Raw genomic sequence first — 22,792 nt, forward strand, 5'->3', positions numbered from 1 at the left:
ATTTAAAGCAGACTCTTCTAAGCACAGTTGAATAAACATAAATCTATAGAATTCTGATCAGTTGCATTTTGAACATGGTATGATCTCTGGATTTTTTAAAAAGTGGTTTTTTTAATGATACACGTGTTTGCATAACATACCAGGTATTAAATAATTAAGCTGAGAGCTCTGAACAATGTCTGTGGAAAATCAAAATTTCTTTTAGGATAGTCAAACCTATAGATAAATGATGACAAAGCTACTTTTGAATTTCTGCTGGATAATCATTATATACTTATATCTACTTACAATGGAAAATTGAAAAATCTTAGCTTTCCTCTGAGCTGACTCTTCCCTCAGACTTCTAAGCCCTGGGCTTTTCTTTGCCATGTGAAAAATAAAGCTGATAACAAATACATTTAAAAATAATATTAGCCCCTGGTTTAAGTAAATTTGGATATCATTGTCAACCAAGAACTGTCTTCTCTGTAGCTTTCAAGGACTGTTTGCATCTGTACATATCTATATTCCTGCAGTGTTCTGTTCAATGTCACCTTCAGAGTTGTAAAGCCTTTTGCCATTTAATCCAAGCCGCCATGCCACTGGAAGTCATGAGGACATCAAACTATAGCAAACCAAATAGGTCAATAATGATGGTAGCTACTATCTCAGTATTTTTCCATCCTCTAACAGAAGCTGCCAGTAATTAATAAGAGTATCACCCATTGTACTCTTAACAGAAAACTCACTGACAACTGACAGTCCAGTCAGAAAGTACATGAAATGTTTTTAGAAGTTGTAATTGGGTTAGAGTTCTGCCTGTAAACAAAGTTTAAATGGTCCCTAAAATGCAGCAAAAATACTGCATGTTAACTTAATCAATACCCTAGTACTGTATAATCAACTTGATCGACAGTGCAATGAGATAAGATACCAGCGTGAAGAATAAGACCTGAAACATTAGAAGAATATTAAGTGTAGGATTTTCAAAAGCACTTACAGGAGATAGCAGCCCAACTCCGACTGAAAGTCCGTGCGAGTTAGGTGCCCAAGTCACATAAAAACCCCATGCTAAATTGTTGAGCACTTTTGCTACTACAGCTTTGAATGTTGCCTAAATAATAATAGTAATTTGTTCAAACTCCTTCTCTTGACTAAATTAATATATGGCTGTCTATGCAAGTTTCTCAATAGAATCAAATTCTATATGAACATAGAATTAAATGTGACTATTTTCATTCAGCTGAATGTCCATAAAACTGAAAACAGAAATGCTTACAAAAATGTTGTACATAGAACAGAAAGATTTTAGCAAACTATTTTATGCAAACCCCTCCCCCCGCAAAATAAAAAACAAAAATCCAACCATTCACAAATCACTTCAAGAACTGTGGTATAAATTTGTCATAGATAAAACCATGTGAGGGACATCAGAGAACCCACAAATATTTATGGAATGAACCACAGGCTGTATACAGAAGTTAACAAATGTCTCATTACAAATGGGGTATGGGTCTCCCAGAAACAGAAGCATAGCACTCATATTATATTCAACTTAAGATCCTGTTATAATTAAAAATACTACAAAAGAAAAAAACCTGCTTTAAATATTTCTGGAAAATTCTTTTCAGCAAACAAAACATTTGTTGAAACCAAATATGATGTAAATTATATTTACTCACAGTTAATATAAAAAATGTAACCGTAAGCTTTTAAAAACCTTTTCTGAATTATTTTAGAGTAAATTACTTACCACAATCAAGACCTTTGGATGTCAATTTTAACTATATATGACAGCAAAGGATCCTTTAAATAAGTGTTCAAGCACATATCTTTAAAATCAACTATAAGAAACAAGAGGACAGACAAACAGCAAAATATTTTATGGAAAGTAAACTGTTCCCCCAACTGGCATTTATTAAATACAAGTAACTTCCATAATGGTACTGCTCTATTTAAACTCTTAAAAATAAGTTATTTCCCCTAGTCCAACTAATGCAGCCCTCTGTTATCAAGTATTACAGTACTCTACAGTAGTGTTCCAAAATACTGCAACTTAACAATAGTGGTAGCAGCAGCTACAGAATTCAGCAAAGCCAGGACTTTGGAAGCCATGTAGCCCAGCAAATTCCCTCCTCTGGAGCAACCATCTGGGTTGGTGCTCTTCATGGAATTTGCCAGGGGAAGTAGCCCTTTAAGAAAGTGCTAGCATCCTCCACACAAAGGAGAGTCCTTGCTGCCTCTGCCAGCATACCAAGTCACTGGAGGATGGCCTAGCCAACCTTCCCTTATGTCCACTCTTTCTATTGCTAAGACTTTGAGGCATGTCCCTGCAGCCCTCTTGCAGCAGCAGCAGCAGCGAATTCCTTTAAGCCCCAGGAGCCACATGAAATCAGTAATTCCAGACTCTATGACCTGTATTGTGTGGTTGGGAGAATGGTTGTTTGGTGAGGGTGGTGGGAAAGGGCAATAAACTGAGCTAGGGGCTGAGGATGGGATTTTCAAAGAAGCCTAAGGAAAGTTATGTGTCTTTGAAAATCTCAGCTTAAATCAATAGGACTTAAACAACCGTGGGGGCCAGGAGAGACCAGCACTTTTCAACTTGGAATAGAGACAATTCAGGGGGGATATGATAGTCTATAAAATCATGACTGGGGTGGAGAAAGTAAATAAGCAAGTATTATTTACTATTTCTCATAACACAAGAACTAGGAGTCACCAAATGAAATTAATAGGCAGCAGGTTTAAAACAAACAAAAGGAAGTATTTTTTCACACAACGCACAGTCAACCTGTGTAACTCTTTGCCAGAGGATGTTGTGAAGGCTAAGACTATAACAGGGTTCAAAAAAGAACTAGATAAGTTCATGGAGTATAGGTCCATCAATGTCTATTAGCCAGGATGGGCAGGGATGGTGTCCCTAGCCTCTGTTTGCCAGAAGCTGGGAATGGGTGACAGGGGATGGATAACTTGATTACCTATTCTATTCATTCCCTCTGAAGCACCTGGCATTGGCCACTGTTGGAAGATAGGATACAGGGCTAGATGGACCTTTGGTCTGACCCAGTATGGCCGTTCTTATGAGAGAAGGCACCATTAAAGGCAACCTGGAAGCTCTGTGGCCCAATATCCTCCCTGGACTCATGTGGAGCAGGTCTCGTCCCCCAGTGGCCTGGGAGCCAGGCCATAGGAGCTCAAAGATAGCATACATTCGCCCAACCACCACCAGATACCACTCAAGTGGGCGGAGGACTGACTTTCAATGGGAGCCCCTCTGATATCTGCAGTGACTCTACTAAACAGCATGTTGAATCAGGAGATAAGCCAAGAAGATATGGCATGGAACACACAGTATATTTTGAGAAGGGAGGTAGGGCTCGCATCAGAGTTAAGGTTTGCAAATAGTTTGATGCACCTGGCTGCTGGGAAGGAGGCATTATTCCTGCTAGGGAGAGGAAGACAAAAAAAGGAATAAATCTGTTGCCTCAGTAAAGTACACTAAGGACAAGTATATTTATTTGTATTTATTGTGCTAAGAGTTAATATATATCAAGGCAAAAGTTTAAAGTACTAAGTATTTCAGTATGTAAAATGATAATGTCAGAACATGAAAATTTTAAACAAATTAAAACTAACCTTAATGATTCTTTGATTTTATTTTAATTGGGTTCACTATAATAAAATTGCAGTTTTTTGGTCAGGAAATAGAAATTTAATTATGTTAAACTACATCTCAGACACTGTACACAGAAAACAAATTCTGTTTCCCCCTCCCACTGCAGCAACTTATATGAAGTTATATGAAATGCGTGTATCAAGTTTTATATATGCCATATATCAAATACAAAATAACTGCGTTAAAATAGTATTATAGGCATAAATAAAAATCATAAAAGGAAGGAAACTCTAAAGTCAGCCTGCCAATTTTGTGTAGGCTTTAGAGAACACATAGTAGGTAAGAACACCGGCAGGTGTGAGACCTTTTTATAGAGTATAATATAAATTACAGTACATAAGCACTATACAGAAAGGCAAGTATCTTACAGAAACCTTCATTTACAATTACTGTGCTTTTGGTGATTTATGTCTGACCTTTAATATTACAAACTGTCAATCAAATGGTGGTAACCTTTACTTAACAATAACAGAAATGAGAGTCAGCACTGTAATCAATGTATTATGCTGTAAAATATGATTAAGCAATATCAGACTTTATTATGACATTTTACTATAAATTACACTAGAGTATTTTTCAATAATGCTATGACAAAGTTGTCTGAATTGCAGTATAATCAAACTCATCAGTAATTTGCTTTCACTTCAATAGCAATGTTTCATTCAATGGAAAATTTTGAAGAATCCAAATAAACCAATTTTTCAGCAACTAAATCTAGAAAAAATAGGTCACCTCAGTAGCCTACAAGGTTTAGAGGAGCAATTTTTAGCCACCTTTAACAACTGCTTCTTTGAATAGCTGGTCCTAGACCATACAAGTTGAGAGACTACTCCTGATTTATTCCTAAATAACTCACAAATGTTAGTTCAAGAAGCTACATCTAGGCCACCAAATACTCATGACACACTATAATTAAGTCAGTGGAGTCTCGAAGATAGCTGGGAGTGCTGGTAGCGTAGGGCCTGAGGAGGGAGTCTACATAGCCAGACAATCCTGCTGTCAGGGTGCCAATGCCTGAGATGATGGGGTGTCCAGGATTTCCAGGTTTATGGATCTTGGATAGCAGATAGAATACCCCAGGTCGGGGTTCCAGGGGTGTGTCTGTGCGGATTTGTTCTTGTGCGGCCACAACAGTGGTTCCCTTAACCCACCCAGCAATATTGTTAATCTATCCAACTATACTCTTAGCCCAGCAGAAGAATCTGTCCTATCTTGGGGCCTCTCCTTCTGCCCCTCCATCCCCAAGAACATGATACAGTTCTGTGGTGACCTAGAATCCTATTTTTGATGTCTCCGACTCAAGGAATATTTCCAACACACCTCTGAACAACATACTAATCCACAGAGATCTTCCTACCAACACTACAAAAAGAAGGATTCTGGGTGGATTCCTCCTGAAGGTCGAAACAACAGACTGGACTTCTACATTGAGTGCTTCCGCCGACGTGCACGGGCTGAAATTCTGGAAAAGCAGCATCACTTGCCCCATAACCTCAGCCGTGCGGAACACAATGCCATCCACAGCCTCAGAAACAACTCTGACATCATAATCAAAAAGGCTGACAAAGGAGGTGCTGTCGTCATCATGAATAGGTCGGAATATGAACAAGAGGCTGCTAGGTCATTCTCCAACACCACTTTCTACAAGCCATTACCCTCTGATCCCACTGAGGGTTACCAAGAGAAACTACACCATTTGCTCAAGAAACTCCCTGAAAAAGCACAAGAAAAAGCACCTGCTTTCCTGCTGGTAATAGCTCATCTTAAGTGATCACTCTCCTTACAGTGTGTATGGTAACACCCATTGTTTCATGTTCTGTGTGTATATAAATCTCCCCACTGTATTTTCCACTGAATGCATCCGATGAAGTGAGCTGTAGCTCACGAAAGCTCATGCTCAAATAAATTTGTTAGTCTCTAAGGTGCCACAAGTACTCCTTTTCTTTCTCCTTACAGTGTGTATGGTAACAGCCATTGTTTCATGTTCTCTATGTTTATAAATCACCCCACTGTATTTTCCACTGAATGCATCCGATGAAGTGAGCTGTAGCTCACAAGTACCCCTTTTCTTTTTGCGAATACAGACTAACACGGCTGCTACTCTGAAACCTATAATTAAATTAAAATCCTTATGGGAGGGTTCATACCATATTAGCACTGTTACATTAAACATTAGGGTTGAGAGCTTAATCTTGCTCCAGCCCCTTTATGACAAGTAAAAGGGCCAGAGTGGCATAAACGGCCTCTAAAATCCCCATATCCATCCAGGGGAGGATTCCCCCTGAGGAAGAAATGTAGAAGAAAGCCATCAGGCTGATTTTGGAGTACCTTCTTGCAAACCCTGGCATAAGTAGTATGCTGGACGGCAGGGCTGGGAGTGGGGCACAGATTCCAGGCACAGTCTGTATTTGCTGGAAGGATGAAATGGTGGCTTAATGCAATCGTAGCCTCCATCGCCTGGGGTTGAGAGTTCTGTGCTACACCTCTTAGAGGCACAGCACAAAATCTCACAATAGAAGATTTAGAATTTTAGTAAAATCCTCAGATTCAGCACCAAGGCTACTTAAACATACAGTTACAAAAGGCATAAATGGCCCGAAACAAAAAATGTGGTAGAAAGGAAAAGAAAAAAGAAAAGATACAAGAGGTTATCTGAGCTGCACAGGTATCCTTCAGAAAACAGAAATCCTGACCAAGTGAAGTCAAAAGACAGGAACAAACTATGGCAGATAAAATGTAAATTGGAAACTAGGAGAGTTTAAAAAAAGCAATTTGAGATCCAAAGACAATAAAGCAACAATACATTATTGAAGCTCTTTTTTTTTTAAAGGGTAAGGTCCTTTTAAATTTTTTCAGTTGTTTTATAAAAAACATTCTTAGATGGAGAGTTACTAGGAGAGCTGAGCAAACAATTTGTAACAAATAACATAACTGACAAATTTAACCTTATCTCTGATTGGAGACTGTCCATTAATTGAAAATTATTTGAAAGAAAGTCATAAGTTTTGTTTAACGTGGCTTCCTTGTGAGCAGCAATGATTACTAAGTCACATAATGTTTTTGTTCCCGGATTGGAATATGCACATGAAGCAAATATAAAATTTACTATACATGAATATTTGCAAGTGAAAATTTAAAATTTGGGTATTCACCCACAAAAGCTTATGCTCCAATACGTCTGTTAGTCTCTGCCGTTTTTACAGATCCAGACTAACACGGCTACCCCTCTGATACTTGACACTCAGCAAGTATTTGCAAATAAAATTCAATCCACTCAGAGGAAAAATGATTTGTGGAGAGGGTACTTGCAGTTTTGAAGCAAGTGTTTGGGGTCAAGTAGGAGACAGAAAATGATAGAAGTATTACCCTTTCTGAATTTTTTTTTATTTCTACCAGCCACAATGTGAGGAGGGGAGATTTATTCTATTACATTTAGTTCAATTAAACAAATGGTATTGTATTCTCCAATCAACTTCATAATTAAAAACGCAAAGTCCAAAATAAAAGTGAAATATACAATTTAAGTTTAGTGAAATTCATTCTGTAGGTTTGGATAGCTTTTGGTATTGGAAACTAACAAGCTAGATATCCAAAATAAAATGGGCAGTGTTTAGCTGTAATTTTACAATTAATTTCCACTGATGTTTTCAAATGAATAACTTTTACAATGACCTCAGAAGTGCCAGTACTAATTAGGAATGGAGTTTCCATGTAATGCTATCAAAATATTTGAATGTTTTACTGGTACAATGACTGAGACAGACATCTTGAGCCACTCTAATTAGTATAGAAAATGAAGATGGGGTGGGATCTGAGTTACTACAGAGAATTCTTTCTTGGTTATCTGGCTGATGAGTCTTGCCCATATGCTCAGGGTTCAACTGATTGCCATATTTGGGGTCGGGAAGGAATTTTCCTCCATGGCAGATTGGAAGAGGCCCTGGAGGCTTTTTGCCTTCCTCTGTAGCATGGGGCATGGGTCACTTGCTGGAGGATTCTCTTCTCCTTGAAATCTTTAAACCATGATTTGAGGACTTCAATAGCTCAGACATAGGTAAGAAGTTTATCGCAGGAGTGGGTGGGTGAGATTCTGTGGCCGGCATTGTGCAGGAAGTCAGACTAGATGATCATAATGGTCCCTTCTGACCTTAATAGCTACGAATCTATGAATCTAAGAGACACTGTAAGACTCTAAAAGAGCAGGGCAACTTTTCTTTACATAACAGCTGTAAAGGGAATGATCATGAATCTTTCTAGAAACTAAGAACAAGAAGGATTTCCATAAAAGATATTTATAAACAAGCATAAATTCAAGTGGTATAACAGAGTGGAATGATTGAAATCAAGATAATTTAAATAACTGATTTGATTTAAATATCTTAAAAATCAATCAAGGCTTTGCAAATCAATTAGAACTTGTGCTATTGCAACTGTGAATTAAAATTTATAGTGAAATTTCTTTAAAATATTTTAAGAGAAAAATTACTGTGTAAAAATCTGAAATTCTACTAACAAAGGATGCTAATTAAAGAGTACAAAACATCCACTTTAGCAATTTAAGACTATAAAATGGGAAGAAAATAAAGAGCAAATCTCTTTCTCTCATGTTTTAATTTCTTGTAGGCTATAAATCAAATATTTCCCTACAAAATATTGAAAAAAATATTTAATAAGATTAGGTTTTGTACATATCTTTTACCTTTATGATTTTTTAAAAGACACTAACCTAACCTCTGCAGTAGAGAGCTAAACAAAATGACATACCTAGATTTTATTTAAAAACTTCATTTTCCTAGTATCTTGTGGTAAAAGCTGTGAATTTTTACTGACTTGATATTGTTTCCACCAAGAATCCTTTTTGTATATACTTTTAAATGATTGCATTTCAACGTTCATCCAGCAGTAGTGTAACAGCTTGTTTCTTTATCCTTCTTTAGAGCTTGGTAAATTCTTTGTTCACTTACAAAAACTTTTATTTAAATATTCCAAACTTTAGAGCTCAAAGGAAAATAAGGTGAAAGTTTTTATAAAATAATCAACCACTAAAGCAAGAACTATGTGTCTCAATTGCACTTATTAAGTTACATTCAGATATTTGGATATCAAACTTTTAAATCAGAAAAATGATTTCAGCTGTGTTACTTTGTCTTACAAAAAACTGATAAATAAAAGGCTACAAGGGTACACTATTGCTCATATTGTGGTCACAAGAGAGAGTGTTCTGCAAATTGCTCATCAACAGGTATTATTTTATGACATTAATGTAGCCCATAGTAGTATCAAAACTGAGCCAGATAATACGGCTGATGACTACATGCTTAGAAAATTGTGTGCTTGTTGGAAAACATTAGAAATGCATTTCATTTTCCAAACCACATTTGAAAGAGAGAACAGATTTCCATCCAGCGTTTTGGCAACATATTTACTTTCTGTCAGAAACCCATTTATCACTCTTTCCCTCCTTTACTCCAGCGCTATCGGCGCAAACACATGAAAGTTAAATAGTATTTCTTTTTTTAATTAAAGAATTTTCATTAATCAATTCTGATTACTACATGACTATTGCATATACATTTTAAACAAAGCTCCTTAAAACAAAAGGTATAGGAGATATTTAATCTAACAACTAAGCATTATTGTTTTATTAAATGTTTGATACTTGAAAAAATGGGAAAGAGGGGAGAACAGATAATGAAAAAAATGACAATGAATGGTGTATTGCATTTACAAAAGAAGACAAACTGTGTTGATGAAAGATTTTCAGCAAAATTGTCAAGTAATATGGAGCTATTCCCAACTATTATAATCTTTATATGTAATTTTTTCCTTTAAGAATTCCATATTACATTCACAAATTGAAACTGGCTTAGGATTGCTTTGTTTTGTGAAAGATCTGCATTTGGAAGTGACCACAGAACACATGAATCTGGACCTTTAAGGATTAGCATACGATATGAATGAGAAGCTTAGATCTTGAAAATGATGGGGAATTCCCTATTGACCAACTACGGGCCCAATGATCCCCTAGATGTGATGAGTGCACTAAACTTCCAGTTACTCCATAGTCTCACTGGAGATCTTTGGCACCTTAAATGCCAGGCCTTTTCACAGTTGCCTTCAAAGAGTCTGTACTCTCCATGCTCCTGGTCACTATTTCTTTCCTAGACTTGACAAGACATTTAATGGAGCAATATGAAATATTTACATGCACAACACATTGTTTTAATCTACTCATTCTAGGACTGGGTCACAGTTTCTTAAATTGTAAGGTCTTTGTATGTGTTTGTGCAGCACCTAGTACAGTTCTGATTTAGAACTGGAATGTGCCCTGATCCCATGTGATCATGCAAAAATAGCAAGCCCCATTCCCCAGTACACACTACCTGGAAGTTGGTGCTGGGGGAAACAGGGCACTGCATAGCTGATATTCCTCTACCATAAGCAGATAGAGGCAGGATATGTAGGAGAGGGAGTAGACAGAGTTATGGTTCCCCTCCCCCTACATGCCAGCAGATAAACTGACATGGTACAGTGCATTTTGTAGAGAAGTTCAGTTCTGCCAATATTATAATGAATAATAATAAAAAATAATGGGAGATTCTCGATTGCTGTTCTCTTTTATGCTGGGTTTCAACTGGTGAATGTTATTTATGTTGTGCTAAGTATTGTACATAAACACAGGAAAACAGAATCCCCCGGCCCCAAGAACTTACAATCTAAAAAGATGAAAAACAGAAAATGAATGTAATGGGGCAGAAAATTGGTTAAGGTGATAATAGGCACATATCTTGTTATTTCTATTTATTTAAAACATTTTTAACATAACGTAAAATACATGCATTGATCATGTGGGAGAGGTGGGGACTGGAGAAATGGCAGGAGGAGAGAAGAGGAGGTTACTCACCCTGTGCAGTAACTGACGTTCTTCAAGATGAGTGTCCCTGTGGGTGCTCCAGTTCAGGTCAAGGTGCGTCTCAGCGCCTTTGATTGGAGATTTCTACAGCAGTACCCCTATGGGCTGTGCACGCGCTGTGCCTGCCTCTTGAGCTGTCAGTGTTCTAATAGCGCGTGCACAGCCCGGGCTCCTTGGTTCCTTCTCTACAACAGAGTGTGTTACAAATTCCGAAGTAGAGGGGAGGAGGGCGGGTAGTGGAGCACCCACAGGAACACTCATCTCGAAGAATGCCAGTTATTGCACAGGGTGAGTAACCGCCTCTTCTTCTTCGAGAGATGTCCTTGTGGGTGCTCCACTTCAGGTGACTGAAAAGCAGTATCCCTTAGGATGGTTGGGACTTCAGATGAGGCAAGAAGGCTGTTGACAAGACAGCTCTACCCAATCTGGTGTCAGACGCTGCAGTGTGGATGAGAGCGTAGTGATTAGCGAAGGTAAGGTTCGATGCCCAGGTAGCTGCCTTGCATATGTCAGACAGTGGGACATTACGGAGACAGGCCGTGGAAGTGGAGACAGCTCTGGTAGAGTGTGTTCTAATTAACATAAAAGGTTGTATTTGCCTGAGTTGGTAACAAAGGCGTATGTAGTCAGCAATCCATTTGGAAAAGTCTCTGTGTAGAGATAGCATTTCCTTGTGAGCGCTGAGTAGTAGAGACAAAAAGTCTAGGGGTTTTCCTAAACGGTTTTGTTCTATCCAGGTAAAACATCTGTGAACATCAAGAGTATGCATTGTCGTTTCAAAGGCGTTAGCATGAGGTTTTGGGAAAAATGTTGGAAGGTGTATAGGTTCATTGAGGAGAAAGGAAGAGTGTATCTTATGTAAGAACCTTGGATGTGTTCAGAGTGTGAGCTTATCGTGGAAGAACATGGTATACGGAGGGTCCGCCATAAGCGCTCCCATTTCTCCTACTCGTCTGGCAGACGTGATTGCTATGAGGAAGGCGGTCTTCATGGATAGGTGGAGAAGGGAGCAGGTAGCCATCAGTTCAAAGGGTGTGTCCATCAGGGCTTTGAGGACTAGGTGTAAATCCCAAGGTGCAGCAGGCGGTTTCGCATCTGCGTATAACGTCTGGATACCCTTCAGGAACCTTTTGGTGATTGGATGGGTAAAGACTGTTACATTGTCAATCTTATGGTGGAAGGTGGTGATTGCCGTGAGGTGGACCTTGAGTGAGCTCATGGAGAGGCCAGATGTTTTGAGGTGTAAGAGGTAATCCAGTATCAGTGGGAGTGAAGCAGAAACTGGAGAGGTCTGCTTATCAACACTCCAAGATGTGAACCGTTTCCATTTATGCAGGTAGGTAGTGCACGTGTTTTGTGTTCTGCTGTGTAGCAAGACAGTGCGTACTTGGTCTGAACATGTTAACTCCACATTAGAGAACCATTGATCAGTCACGCCCTCAGGTGGAGATGTTGTACGTCAGGGTGAAATAGTTGTCCCCTGCGTTGTGATAGGAGGTTGCTGAGTGGGGGAAGGGGAATGGGTGGCTTGACCGACATGCACAGGAGGAAGGGTACCACGGTGGTCTGGGCGACGCTGGGGCTATGAGAATGAAGTTGGTTCCGTCTGTTCATATCTTCTGAATTACTCTGTGCAATAGAGGCATTGGTGGGAATGCATACATGAGAGTTTTGGTCCAAGGGAGCATAAAGGCGTCCCCTTGTGAGTGTTTTCCCAGACTTTCTCTGGAGCCGAACGTCGGGCATTTTTTGTTTGTTGCTGTGTCAAATAGATCCAGTCGGGGATAACCCCAGGTCTGGAAAATGTTGGAAAGAATGGTGTTGTTGAGTTCCCACTCGTGCTGTACGGGGAACGATCGGCTGAGCTCGTCTGCAGTGGTATTCTGAGAACCTGGCAGGTATGAGGCGGAGATATGGATGTTGTGTTGAAGGCAACAGTTCCAAAGTTTTACCGCCTCTGTGCAGAGGAAGTGTGATCAGGCTCCCCTCTGTCTGTTGACATAAAACATGCATGCGATATTGTCGGTCATGATTCGAATTTGGTGATTTTGGATGATGGGAAGGAAATGGAGGCAGGTATTGCGTATGGCCTGGAGCTCTAGCAAATTTATGTGAAGCTTGCTTTATGAAGTGGACCAGAGACCCTGAGTGGTGAGATGGCTGATGTGTGCTCCCCATCCTGTGAGGGATGCATCTCTGGTGATGGTAATTGAAGACGGATCTTGTCGGAAGGGAATCCTGGTGCAGAGCTTGATGGGAGAGGTCCACCAGAGAAGTGAGTCCATGACTTTCTGGGGCATAGTTAGGAATCTGTTTAGCCTGTGCTTGTTTGGTTTGTATACTGTGGCTAGCCAACCTCGAAGGCATTGCATGTACAGGCGAGCGTTTGTGACCACAAATGTGCAAGCAGCCATATGTCCTAAGAGCTGTAGGGAGTCTTGGACTGTAGTCTGTGGGCTGGCATGTATCTGGGCAATAAGGATGCTCATTGAGTGGAATCTGTCCTGTGGGAGAGATGCAAGACTGGTGGTGGAATCGAGGTGGGCGCCGATGAAGTCGATTTGTTGGGTAGGTTGTAAGGTAGATTTGTTTTTGTTTATTTGAAGGCCCAAGATGCGGAAGCAGTGAAGGGTTGCAAGAGTTGCCTGGTTTGCTTTTAACTGAGTGGGAGACTTGAGGAGACAATCATTCATGTAAGGAAATCTGAAGATTCCTTTTTTCCTGAGATGTGCTATTACAACTGCTAGCACCTTGGAGAAGACATGTGGTGTGGTGGAGAGGCCAAATGGGAGGACTTTGTATTGGTAGTGTTGCTCTGCCACAGCAAACCTGAGGAAATGTTGATGGGCAGGGTGGACAGAGACATGGAAATATGCGTCTTGGAGGTTGAGGGTTGAAAACCAATCTCCTTGCTTCAGCGTCGGAATTATCGTTGGGAGAATAACCATTTGGAATTGCAGTTTCTTGACAAACTTGTTCAACCGTCGAAGATCGAGGATGGGGCGCCAACTGCCATTTTTCTTTTCTGTCAAGAAGTAGTGGGAGTAAAACCCTTTCCCTCTGTGTTGAGGGGGTACCTCCTCTATTGCTCCAAGATGTATGAGATGTTGTACCTCCTGACAGAGGAACTGTTCGTGAGAGGGGTCCCTGAAGGGGGATGGGGTGAGAGGGTGGGTGGGAGGTAAGGAGAGGAAGGGGATGGCATAACCCAATCTGATAATTTCCAGGACCCATCTGTCCATAGTGATGGTTTGCCAGTTGGCCAGGAATGGATGCAAACAGTGTTCCAAAAATGGTTGGTTGGAGTTGTGCTGGAGAGGGTGCGAGGTTTTCTATACCCTCAACCAAGACTTCAGATTTGTTTATTTGGGTGAGGATGGTGGGTCGCCATTGCTTGTGGGGGGCAACATCGTTGGTTCCTGGATGTATATCACTGTCGTTGTTGTGTATCATATTGTCTTAAAGGTGGATGTTCGCAAAGGTATGGTAACACGGTCATTGGTATGGCTGATATCTATATTGTCTCTTCTTTGAGGCAGGTGTTTGGATGCCTAAGGATCGGAGTGTGGCCCTGGAGTCCTTCATGGAGTGAAGGACCTCACTGGTCGTAGAGGCAAAGAGCTTGTCTCTATCGAAGGGGAGATCTTCAACCGTATTCGGTATCTCCTTCAGAAAGGAGGAAGAAGTAATCCATGAGGTCCGCTGCATGACGATGGTCATGCTGTGGATCTGGCCGCTGCGTCCGCAGCATCAAGGGTGGTTTGAAGAGTGTCCGGGATATCAACTGGCCCTCGGACACCACTGCTTTAAACTGTTGTCATTTATCCTCCAACACATCATCAATAAATTGCATTACCTTAGCATAATTTTTGTGGTCATATTTTGCTAAGAGCGCCGCATAGTTCACTACTCTAAATTGCAAAGTGGAAGAAGAATCCACTTTGCGGCCAAAAGAGTCCAGTCTCTTGTTATCTTTGTCCGATGGAGTGGACCGGAAGTGTTGATATTTGTTTTTCTGATTGGCCACGTAGATCACTAGCGAATTAGGTGAGGGGTGCGTAAAATAGGAACTCAGAATCCTTAGATGGGTCAAAATATTTGCGGTACAGTCTCTTGTTAGTGAGGGTTATTGTGGCAGGGGTCTGAAAAATAGTTTTAGCAGGTTCCATAATGTCCCCATTAATTGGTAGGGCTATTTTGGAGGAGGTCGTAGCTTGCAGGATGTCCGTAAGCTCATGGTGTGTTTCAGTACCTCCTCCAGGGTAATCTTGAGCTACTCCGCTTCTCTTTTAAACAACTCTTGAAAGTGAGTGAGCTCATCGGAAGTGGGAGGTGGTGGTGGGGGGCACCGTGGCGACTTGTGGTGTTATGGCTGTAGGGGAGGTGTGCGGTGCAGTGTCCTCTGCAGGCGTGGCAGCCACTTCAGGTCTTAGATTCATAGATACTAAGGTCAGAAGGGACCATTATGATCATCTAGTCTGACCTCCTGCACAATGCAGGTCACAGAATTTCACCTACCCACTCCTGCGAAAAACCTCTTACCTATGTCTGAGCTATTGAAGTCCTCAAATCGTGATTTAAAGACTTCAAGGAGCAGAGAATCCTCCAGCAAGTGACCCATGGCCCATGCTACAGAGGAAGGGTTTCTTATCTGAGTTTCAGTGTAAACCGTCAGTGGGGAGGGTCTGACAGCTTTCCTCCGGGGAGCCTACGGAACACCTGAGTGTGGGGTGGTGTAGGTCCATGAACCCCGTGTGGCCATTGCCCCCGGGGAGGCATAGGTGGTCCCTTCCAGGGATTTCCATACCAGTGTGGATAGCCATGAGGATATGGCGATCGTGCTGTAATGTGTCTCCCAGTTGCAGGTAACTGAATCTGGGGAGAGTATTGAGAGGAAATCATCTGTTCATCGTATTCCTCTTCCTCATCCTCCCACACCTTATTGGAGGACCTTGAAGTAGTAGGGGAGTACTGAAGGTAGGGTGCTAAAGGTCTCGGTGAGAGACTGATGCCAAGAAGAGGAGAGTCAGGAGCATGGGACACCCTTAATTCCTCTGGCTGAAGAAACTGCGGTGGAGCTAACTGAGCAGGAGTCAGTGGTGGTGTAGCTGGTAGAGGCAGAGGCAGAGTCTGCTGGGGCAGCTTCTGGTGCACCGAAGGGTGTCCCAGGCGCACAAGCTGGCTCCACGGAGTAGGAGCCCCTGAGGTAGGCACAGCAAAGTAGGCTGGAGAGCTCAGGGGGGTCGGTGCTGAGAGGGCGGCTGGAAAAGCGGAGCCGCAAGATCAAAGGACGGTGCCGCAGCTGCCGCTTGTACCGTTGGGACCATGGCAGCTCTTGGCACCGTAGTAACAGAGGTGGCCGAAGGAGAACTGAAAGAGATGGGCAACTGGAAGCCCTGAGCCTCGGCACCATGTAGTGGGGCAGCTGACTCACGGTTGGTGCCTGAGGTGCCTGCCGCATTGAAGGTGCTGAGCCATGGAGCTGGAGTTATCGGAGATCGGAGAGCCGGTTTTAACTTTTTCCCTGAGAAATGGCTCAGGAGGGGAGAGGAAGCTGGCCGTTTCTTTGCTTTTGCTTTGCCTCTGGAGGGTGTCACAGAGGTTTGCTGGCCAGGGTCAGATGCGGGTCTGAGGGAGTTTTCTAGGAGCAGCATTTTAAGCCTGAACTCCCTGTCCTTGCGGGTCCACGCTTTCAATTTTGTCACAGTGGACGCATTTTTGGGGTACATGAGACTCCCCCAAACAGCATATGCACTGTGACTGCCCGTCCAAGATGGGGATGGCACCCTTACAGGAGACGCATCTCTTGCAGCCTGGGGAGCCAGGCATGTCCGAAACCGCGGAGGTTTTTTTTTTTTAAAGAAATAAATGTAACAGTTAATATAAATTATCTAAGTAATAACTCTAATGACTGAAACTATTTAACTAAACTGAGAAACAAACTAACTAGCTAATGTCAAAGAGCACTGCTGAACTCCATCTCTAGCCCGGGACGGTAGAGAAGGAACTGAGGAGCCCGGGCTGTGCACGCGCTATTAGAACACTGACAGCTCGAGAGGCAGGCACAGCACGTGCACAGCCCATAGGGGTACTGCTGTAGAAACCTCCGATCAAAGGCGCTGGGACGCACCTTGACCTGAAGTGGAGCACCCACAGGGACATCTCTTGAAGAAGAAGGTGAATAAATAGGAACAAGGGAGTGAGGAAAATTCCTGCTGCTCCTGAGAGCTGAGTTTCATCCCAAGAACTCCTTCCCTGCTTCCCCTAGCCTATTTGGCAGAGGAGGGGGATCCTCTAGTACTGGTGCTCTTGGTTGGTCTCAGAGGGGAGGGTCCCAATAAGAAAGGCTCTCTCAATAAATCAGTCTCCATATGACAAGTAATTGTGAAGTAGATCTAAAGCATTTTCCATGTTTGTTTTTGCTTTTTGTAGTAGTCATAATCACCACCCACAATTTTGTATTTAATAAATTCCAACATAAAGTATTACATACTAATATTTTGAAAAATATCCTAAACCCACCACAGAGTCTGAGTAACAAGATCATGTCAGTGTTGCTAATTCCATGAATTTAAAAATTATGTGTCAGACCCCAGTAAATGATGTGGTCTTTAAAAAATAAATAAATCACATTGTTGTTCAACAGCCTTCAGATTCCCTTCATCTTCAGGGGAAAGTCTCCCACTCTAAACTGTGTTATCAGACAGGTCAAAATTAAATCTTTAATACATGCACAAAAATATGGCCTTCCTGTTCACTGATTAGAGGGATCTCAACTTACCCTGTCCTATTCCCTAAAGGTGTAGGGAGCTGCCATTCTATCTTTGTTTATTGTTCTCCATATACGGGATAGGCAGTGGCTGCACTCACATTCTCACTCCCAGTCCTGTCCCCCCCAATTTATTGCCTATATACATTCTCCCTCGTTTCTTCTGACATCTATAAAGGTTATGCCATGCTGTCCAGCTTAGAGCACCCTGTAGCTTCAGTCCCATTGACAGGAATGGGAGACGGTGGCCATTTTCTTAAAGGGCAAAACTTTATGAGCTGGAATGCAGACACCAGACATTCATAAGAAATCTTAAAAAACAAACAAAAAACCCCCCATCCTCCCACACACATGTATCTCAGAGGAAAAGCAGGCATTGCCCCCTTTTTGGAGGCAGCAAATTGTATAATAATACCTATTTTAAAAGAGTCTGCTTTTTGGTGTTATGGTAAATTTATCCTATTTGTTGTATCTCATTAATTGGTTTAAAAGAAATTAAACCCTACATTTATGCAATTTAAGTATATTAAAGATAAAATATTTTGAGAGGAAATCATTAATTTGGGATCTCTGTTTTATATGGTAAAATAAAAATAGAGTCATTTTGTTAATTATGTTGCTTGCTAAATGCTAAATTCACGTGGGGAGATGTTTGCATCCAAACTTTCAGGGTGAGTTGCTTCTCCATGATCGCTTTTTTGAATTTAGTTTTCTCTCCAAGTTAAACAAGAAAGCTGTTTTCCAATACGGAGAGTTTCTAAATGTGAGGAGAAAATTCTTCTTCATGAGGAACACTACAAAAAATGACACTAATTCCATGTGGTTGCAGCACAGACCTAAACAGAAGACTGTTTAAACCAAAGTGAGACCACAAATTAAAAGGCTGTGTGTCCGCACTCCCATAACACTGTAAAGACAGTGGTTCAGACAATGATTTATTTTCTTACATTCTATTAAAAACAGTAGTAATAAATTGAAGCGGGGGAAGGATGGAAAGAGGGGGAAGAAGCCATGTTGGGATTATTAAGATTCTGCAGCAGATAAATCTCCAGTAATCAACAGACTTTTTATATTTTTAAATGTTCTATAACGGACACTACATTACATATGTTGAAAATGATATTTATTATCCATTTTTAAACAAAACGTGTGCGTTAAGTTTTATGGGGTTGTTGTTTTCATTTGCTTTTTGACAACCCCTGACTAACATTTGGATTCCCCAGTCACACACAGTTGTCATCTAACACTATTCCCCATAGGCTGTGGCCCTTCCAGATAGTGAGAATCCTGGTCAGGTAATGAAATCTAGTCTCTGAGCAGCAGAGGGTTGAAGCTGAACCAACATAATCATAAATGCCTTACTTTTATTCTTTTCTAGCTTCCACCCATGCCCTAAGTCTTTGTATTATCCTCCTTTCTAACAAGAGTTTTGAAATGAGCTCCCTTCTGAATTCTTGCCCCTGCTTGTGTTGAATGAAGACTGAGTATATCCTCGCCACAATGCTCCCAAATCTATGTCATGCATGGGAACACAGACTGAATCCTGAACTTCCAATTAGAAATGCAGAAAATTTACCACTGTGCCACAAAGCTGGCATTCTAAAACTTTTGATGTTAAAAATTACTTCATTTATTTTGATAGAGTGAAATTTGCTATGGCTTGCCTCAACAGTTCAAAACATTTTTTAAAGAAAAGCAGGATTGGAATCTCATATGCTATAATTTTGCCAAGTGTCCTTAAGAACATAAGAGCGGCCATACTGGGTCAGACCAAAGGTCCATCTAGGCTACTATCCTGTCTTCTGACAGTGGCCAATGCCAAATGCCCCAGCGGGAATGAACAGAACAGGCAGTCATCAAGCGATTCATCCCTTGCTGCCCGTCATTTCCTTTATGAAAATTATGCCCCAAAAGATTTTTAAAAATTGTTGTCAATAATATAATTGCATAATTAAGAGAGAAAAGATATGCCTTTCACCTATATTGTGAAATAAGATTGAGAGTGAATGAAGCAGATATGGGAAAACTGCTGGAGACTGCAGATGTTGCTGAGGAGAACATTACTGCACTGAGAAGTGTGACACTGTGTATAGGGTCAATGATTTAATCAGTGACAGTCAGATAGCTAGAGGATGTTTGTGATCCAACACTTCTCTCCGTCCTACCCAATTTAACCTCAAATTCCCTTAGTCTGTTGTGTTGTATCTGGACTTTTTAATGACTTGCTTGTTAGAAAAAACATATTTAAAAAAATATCTAAAAACTTAGCAGCACAAAACAAAAACAACACTCTAAGTTGTAGAACTGAGAGAACCAAATATATGTTGCCAAAAGCTAGTCTAGTGCAGTGGTTTTCAACCTGTGGTCTTCAAACCTCTGGGGATCTACAGACTATGTCTAAGGAGTATGTGAAAAGTTCCCGTTAACATAGAACAGTGGTTTTCAACCTGTGGTCTGCAGACCCTTGCAGATCTGCAGATTATGTCTAAGATTTTCAAAGTGGTCCGCACCTCCATTCAAAATTTTTCAGAGGTCCACAAATGAAAAGGACCATTGGTCTAGTGCATTATAAACCACCAACTTAAAAGAAAGCTTCAGGACCCCTAATCATTGGACTGAACTAGTTCTGGAAATGTGATGTACTGCACCCACAGATGCAAGAGCACTGGACCAAATTCTCAGCTAGTATAAATTGGTGTAGCTTCACTGACTTCAGTGGAGTTATGACAATTTACACCAGCTAAAAATCTGGCCCATTTAGTCTTTAATGTCTATGTAAGGAGTGCCACATGCCCACTGTAACAGACAGCACTGGAGATTACATTATTGAAACTAGATCTTGCAGGTTCAAATTTATGCTAGGGGAATTTTTTAAAATAGTTTTTAGATAGGATAGGATAGGAACAGAGGAAGGGAAGGACAGTAAGATGTAGTTTTGGTTTTGCTCCTCACAAACTAATTTAGTGGGTGGGGGGGATTGTGAGATCGGAGGAACCACGGAGACAGAAGCCAGTACATTTGTGAGAGAGTGGGAACTGGTTCAGATCTCCTCATTGAAAGCAGTCACTGGCAACAGGACACAAAGAACTTTCACAGAAGGGATCCTAATGTGATAATAGTCACAGCCCATTTAATATAAGGAATAAGCTACTAGTGACAAACATATGAGCAAATATAATAATTCAAATATTTTCAAATGGAAATTTGACAAGTATTTGGAGAAAAAAAGACTGCCTTATAATTTCTCGATGAACAGAAGAGACAAGGAGCTGGAGAAATTTCATGGTCTCCTGCCATCCTAAAAGTTCCTACACTTAACAAAGTAAAATTGCTGTCATTTTCTAAGCAGTAAATGTTTTACTGCTGGGAAAGGATTTTGATGTTTGTAACTTATGCTGAAGTGCAGTATGAAGTACTTTTCAAACAAAAATATTGCCACATCTGAGAAACAGACCAACAGGAAGTATAAGACACTTGTTCATCTGTATTTCTGTAACTTTTCTCACTTGGTATTATTTGCAACCACACTTTCATGTCTGGCATCAGAGCCAACTCTACTAAATATCATACATTATTTTTTATCATGTTGATTACATATGTTTGCCAGTTTTGCTGCCTACATATAATTAGTGAGGTTTGCACATACTCAATGACACAATCCAGAGCATGACATTTTTGCAGAAAATGTGTTTACTGTGAAATGTCTCTTTAGAATTTGCTCTCCTTTACAGCTTTGATCCACATGACATCAACAGTCCTGCATTTTGAACGTGTGTTTACCATTTACATTGTGAGTATCTATCACTTTCACACTACACTGCTATTGAGAGCTATGCTAGTTACAAACAGTCCCTTTTCTTCTTAGGTGATCTGAGTTTTCGCTACATAAAACCAAGTCTCTTAAAATGCTTTCATCTATGATCTTTACTTTCACAATGACTTGACATTTAAATTCTGTTATGCATCAACACTTCACAGAAATACTTGATATGTCTGAATTGATTTAAAAGCCTGCAAGTGAAAAAAATAAAAAATACCTGGTTTTGAATATCAAAAGTACTTTTACAGGCTGCATGGACCAAGTTTTATTGATCAATTAACTTCCCCTACAAATGAAATATTTGTGAGTTTAGATATAAGAAAAATACTTACTGGTAAATATCTTTTCTGAGTACAGCTCTGCTAAGAGGGTTGTCAGCCTGGGGAGCCATAGAGACAGAGCCAATCTTGAGAATCAAAGTGTCTTCTTTTATTGCCTGATTAGCTTCAGCTAAGGAGAGAGAAAACATGCATCTGTTTTATAAGTGGATGTGTGCACAGAGGTACATTGCAGACATATATAAAATATTGTTTATTAAGAATCTCTGAATCAGACTATGTACTAAGGATTCAATCCAGCAAAAAATTATGCACAAGAGTTACTACTTGCGCAAATAACCCCATTGCAGTCAATAGCACTACTATTATGATATAGAACAGAGAAGGCTGTTACTTGGTGCCAGGTTTCCCCATAGAGTTCTGTCTTGCACTTAAATTATAATCTGTGACCTCTTGCTCTACCTTGAGCTATCATATTTTAAAAATACCTTTTCAAAAGGATATTGATTCCAACAGATTTTCGTATTCTACAGCTGCTTCCCCATGTACACCCTACTGAAGCATATACATACCTAAAATGTTAAAATAATACTCAGCGTTATGTTGTGGGCTCCTTTGGAAGGTATGAATCAAAGAATGCAAGATTTTACAATCTCACCACACAATAGCAGATCTTTCACCAGTTATCCATGGAGCACACCTTACTGATTGCAACAAACATGATAAACACAAAGATAGCAAGATTGGGCTCAGTGGTGTGCAATATATATTCAGCACAGTATATAACATCCTACACACTGTGAAAAAATAAAAAGATGTGATATGTATCTGTGAAGAAGTCTCTTTTGTGGCATTCTCAACTGCTATAATGAAAAACCTCTACTTTTTACTTTGTCTAAATTAGGTTTTATATTTTAGCCAGATGAAGAAAATGTTTACTTTAAATGAATGCTGAATTAGACATAAAACCAGAGCTCTTCTGAGAAAAAAATTAGATTCTATTGCTCATAGTACACTGAAGTTCCACAGCTCTCTTGCATCATCACTGAAAAAAAAAATTGTGTTCTATTTCAACAGCCACAAAGACTTGTATTAGGTATTTTGCAGCACTCCTACTTTGAAGGATTTTATGGCAATTGGGAAACTGCCAGTAATATCTAAAGTATATGACCGAGCATGCTCATAGAGTTTCCCACTCCATCTTCAGTATTATACATATTACATACATTACACATATCAACCCACGTAATATGGAAGTACTTAAACCCAGCCCATTTCACCATCTGTGGCCACCCAGTAAGATACTTCAGATATCTTGTTCTGTAAGTAAATGTTCAGCCACAGAAGAGAGTTGAAG

General features: G+C 40.4%; 1 protein-coding gene across 14 annotated transcripts in view; it reads right to left on the reverse strand.

Moving 5' to 3' along the window:
- Positions 1-22,792, reverse strand: part of VPS13B (vacuolar protein sorting 13 homolog B) — a 914,031-nt gene that overhangs the window by 286,850 nt on the left and 604,389 nt on the right. For all 14 annotated transcript variants that reach the window (XM_037892217.2, XM_037892214.2, XM_027818377.3 and 11 more), the window contains exon 30: positions 21,490-21,607. In XM_037892217.2, coding sequence (XP_037748145.1) covers positions 21,490-21,607 — 118 coding nt within the window. The remainder of the gene's footprint in view (positions 1-21,489; positions 21,608-22,792) is intronic.

The sequence above is a fragment of the Chelonia mydas genome, chromosome 2 (assembly GCF_015237465.2).
Source record: "Chelonia mydas isolate rCheMyd1 chromosome 2, rCheMyd1.pri.v2, whole genome shotgun sequence".
Classification (NCBI taxonomy): Eukaryota; Metazoa; Chordata; order Testudines; family Cheloniidae; genus Chelonia; species Chelonia mydas.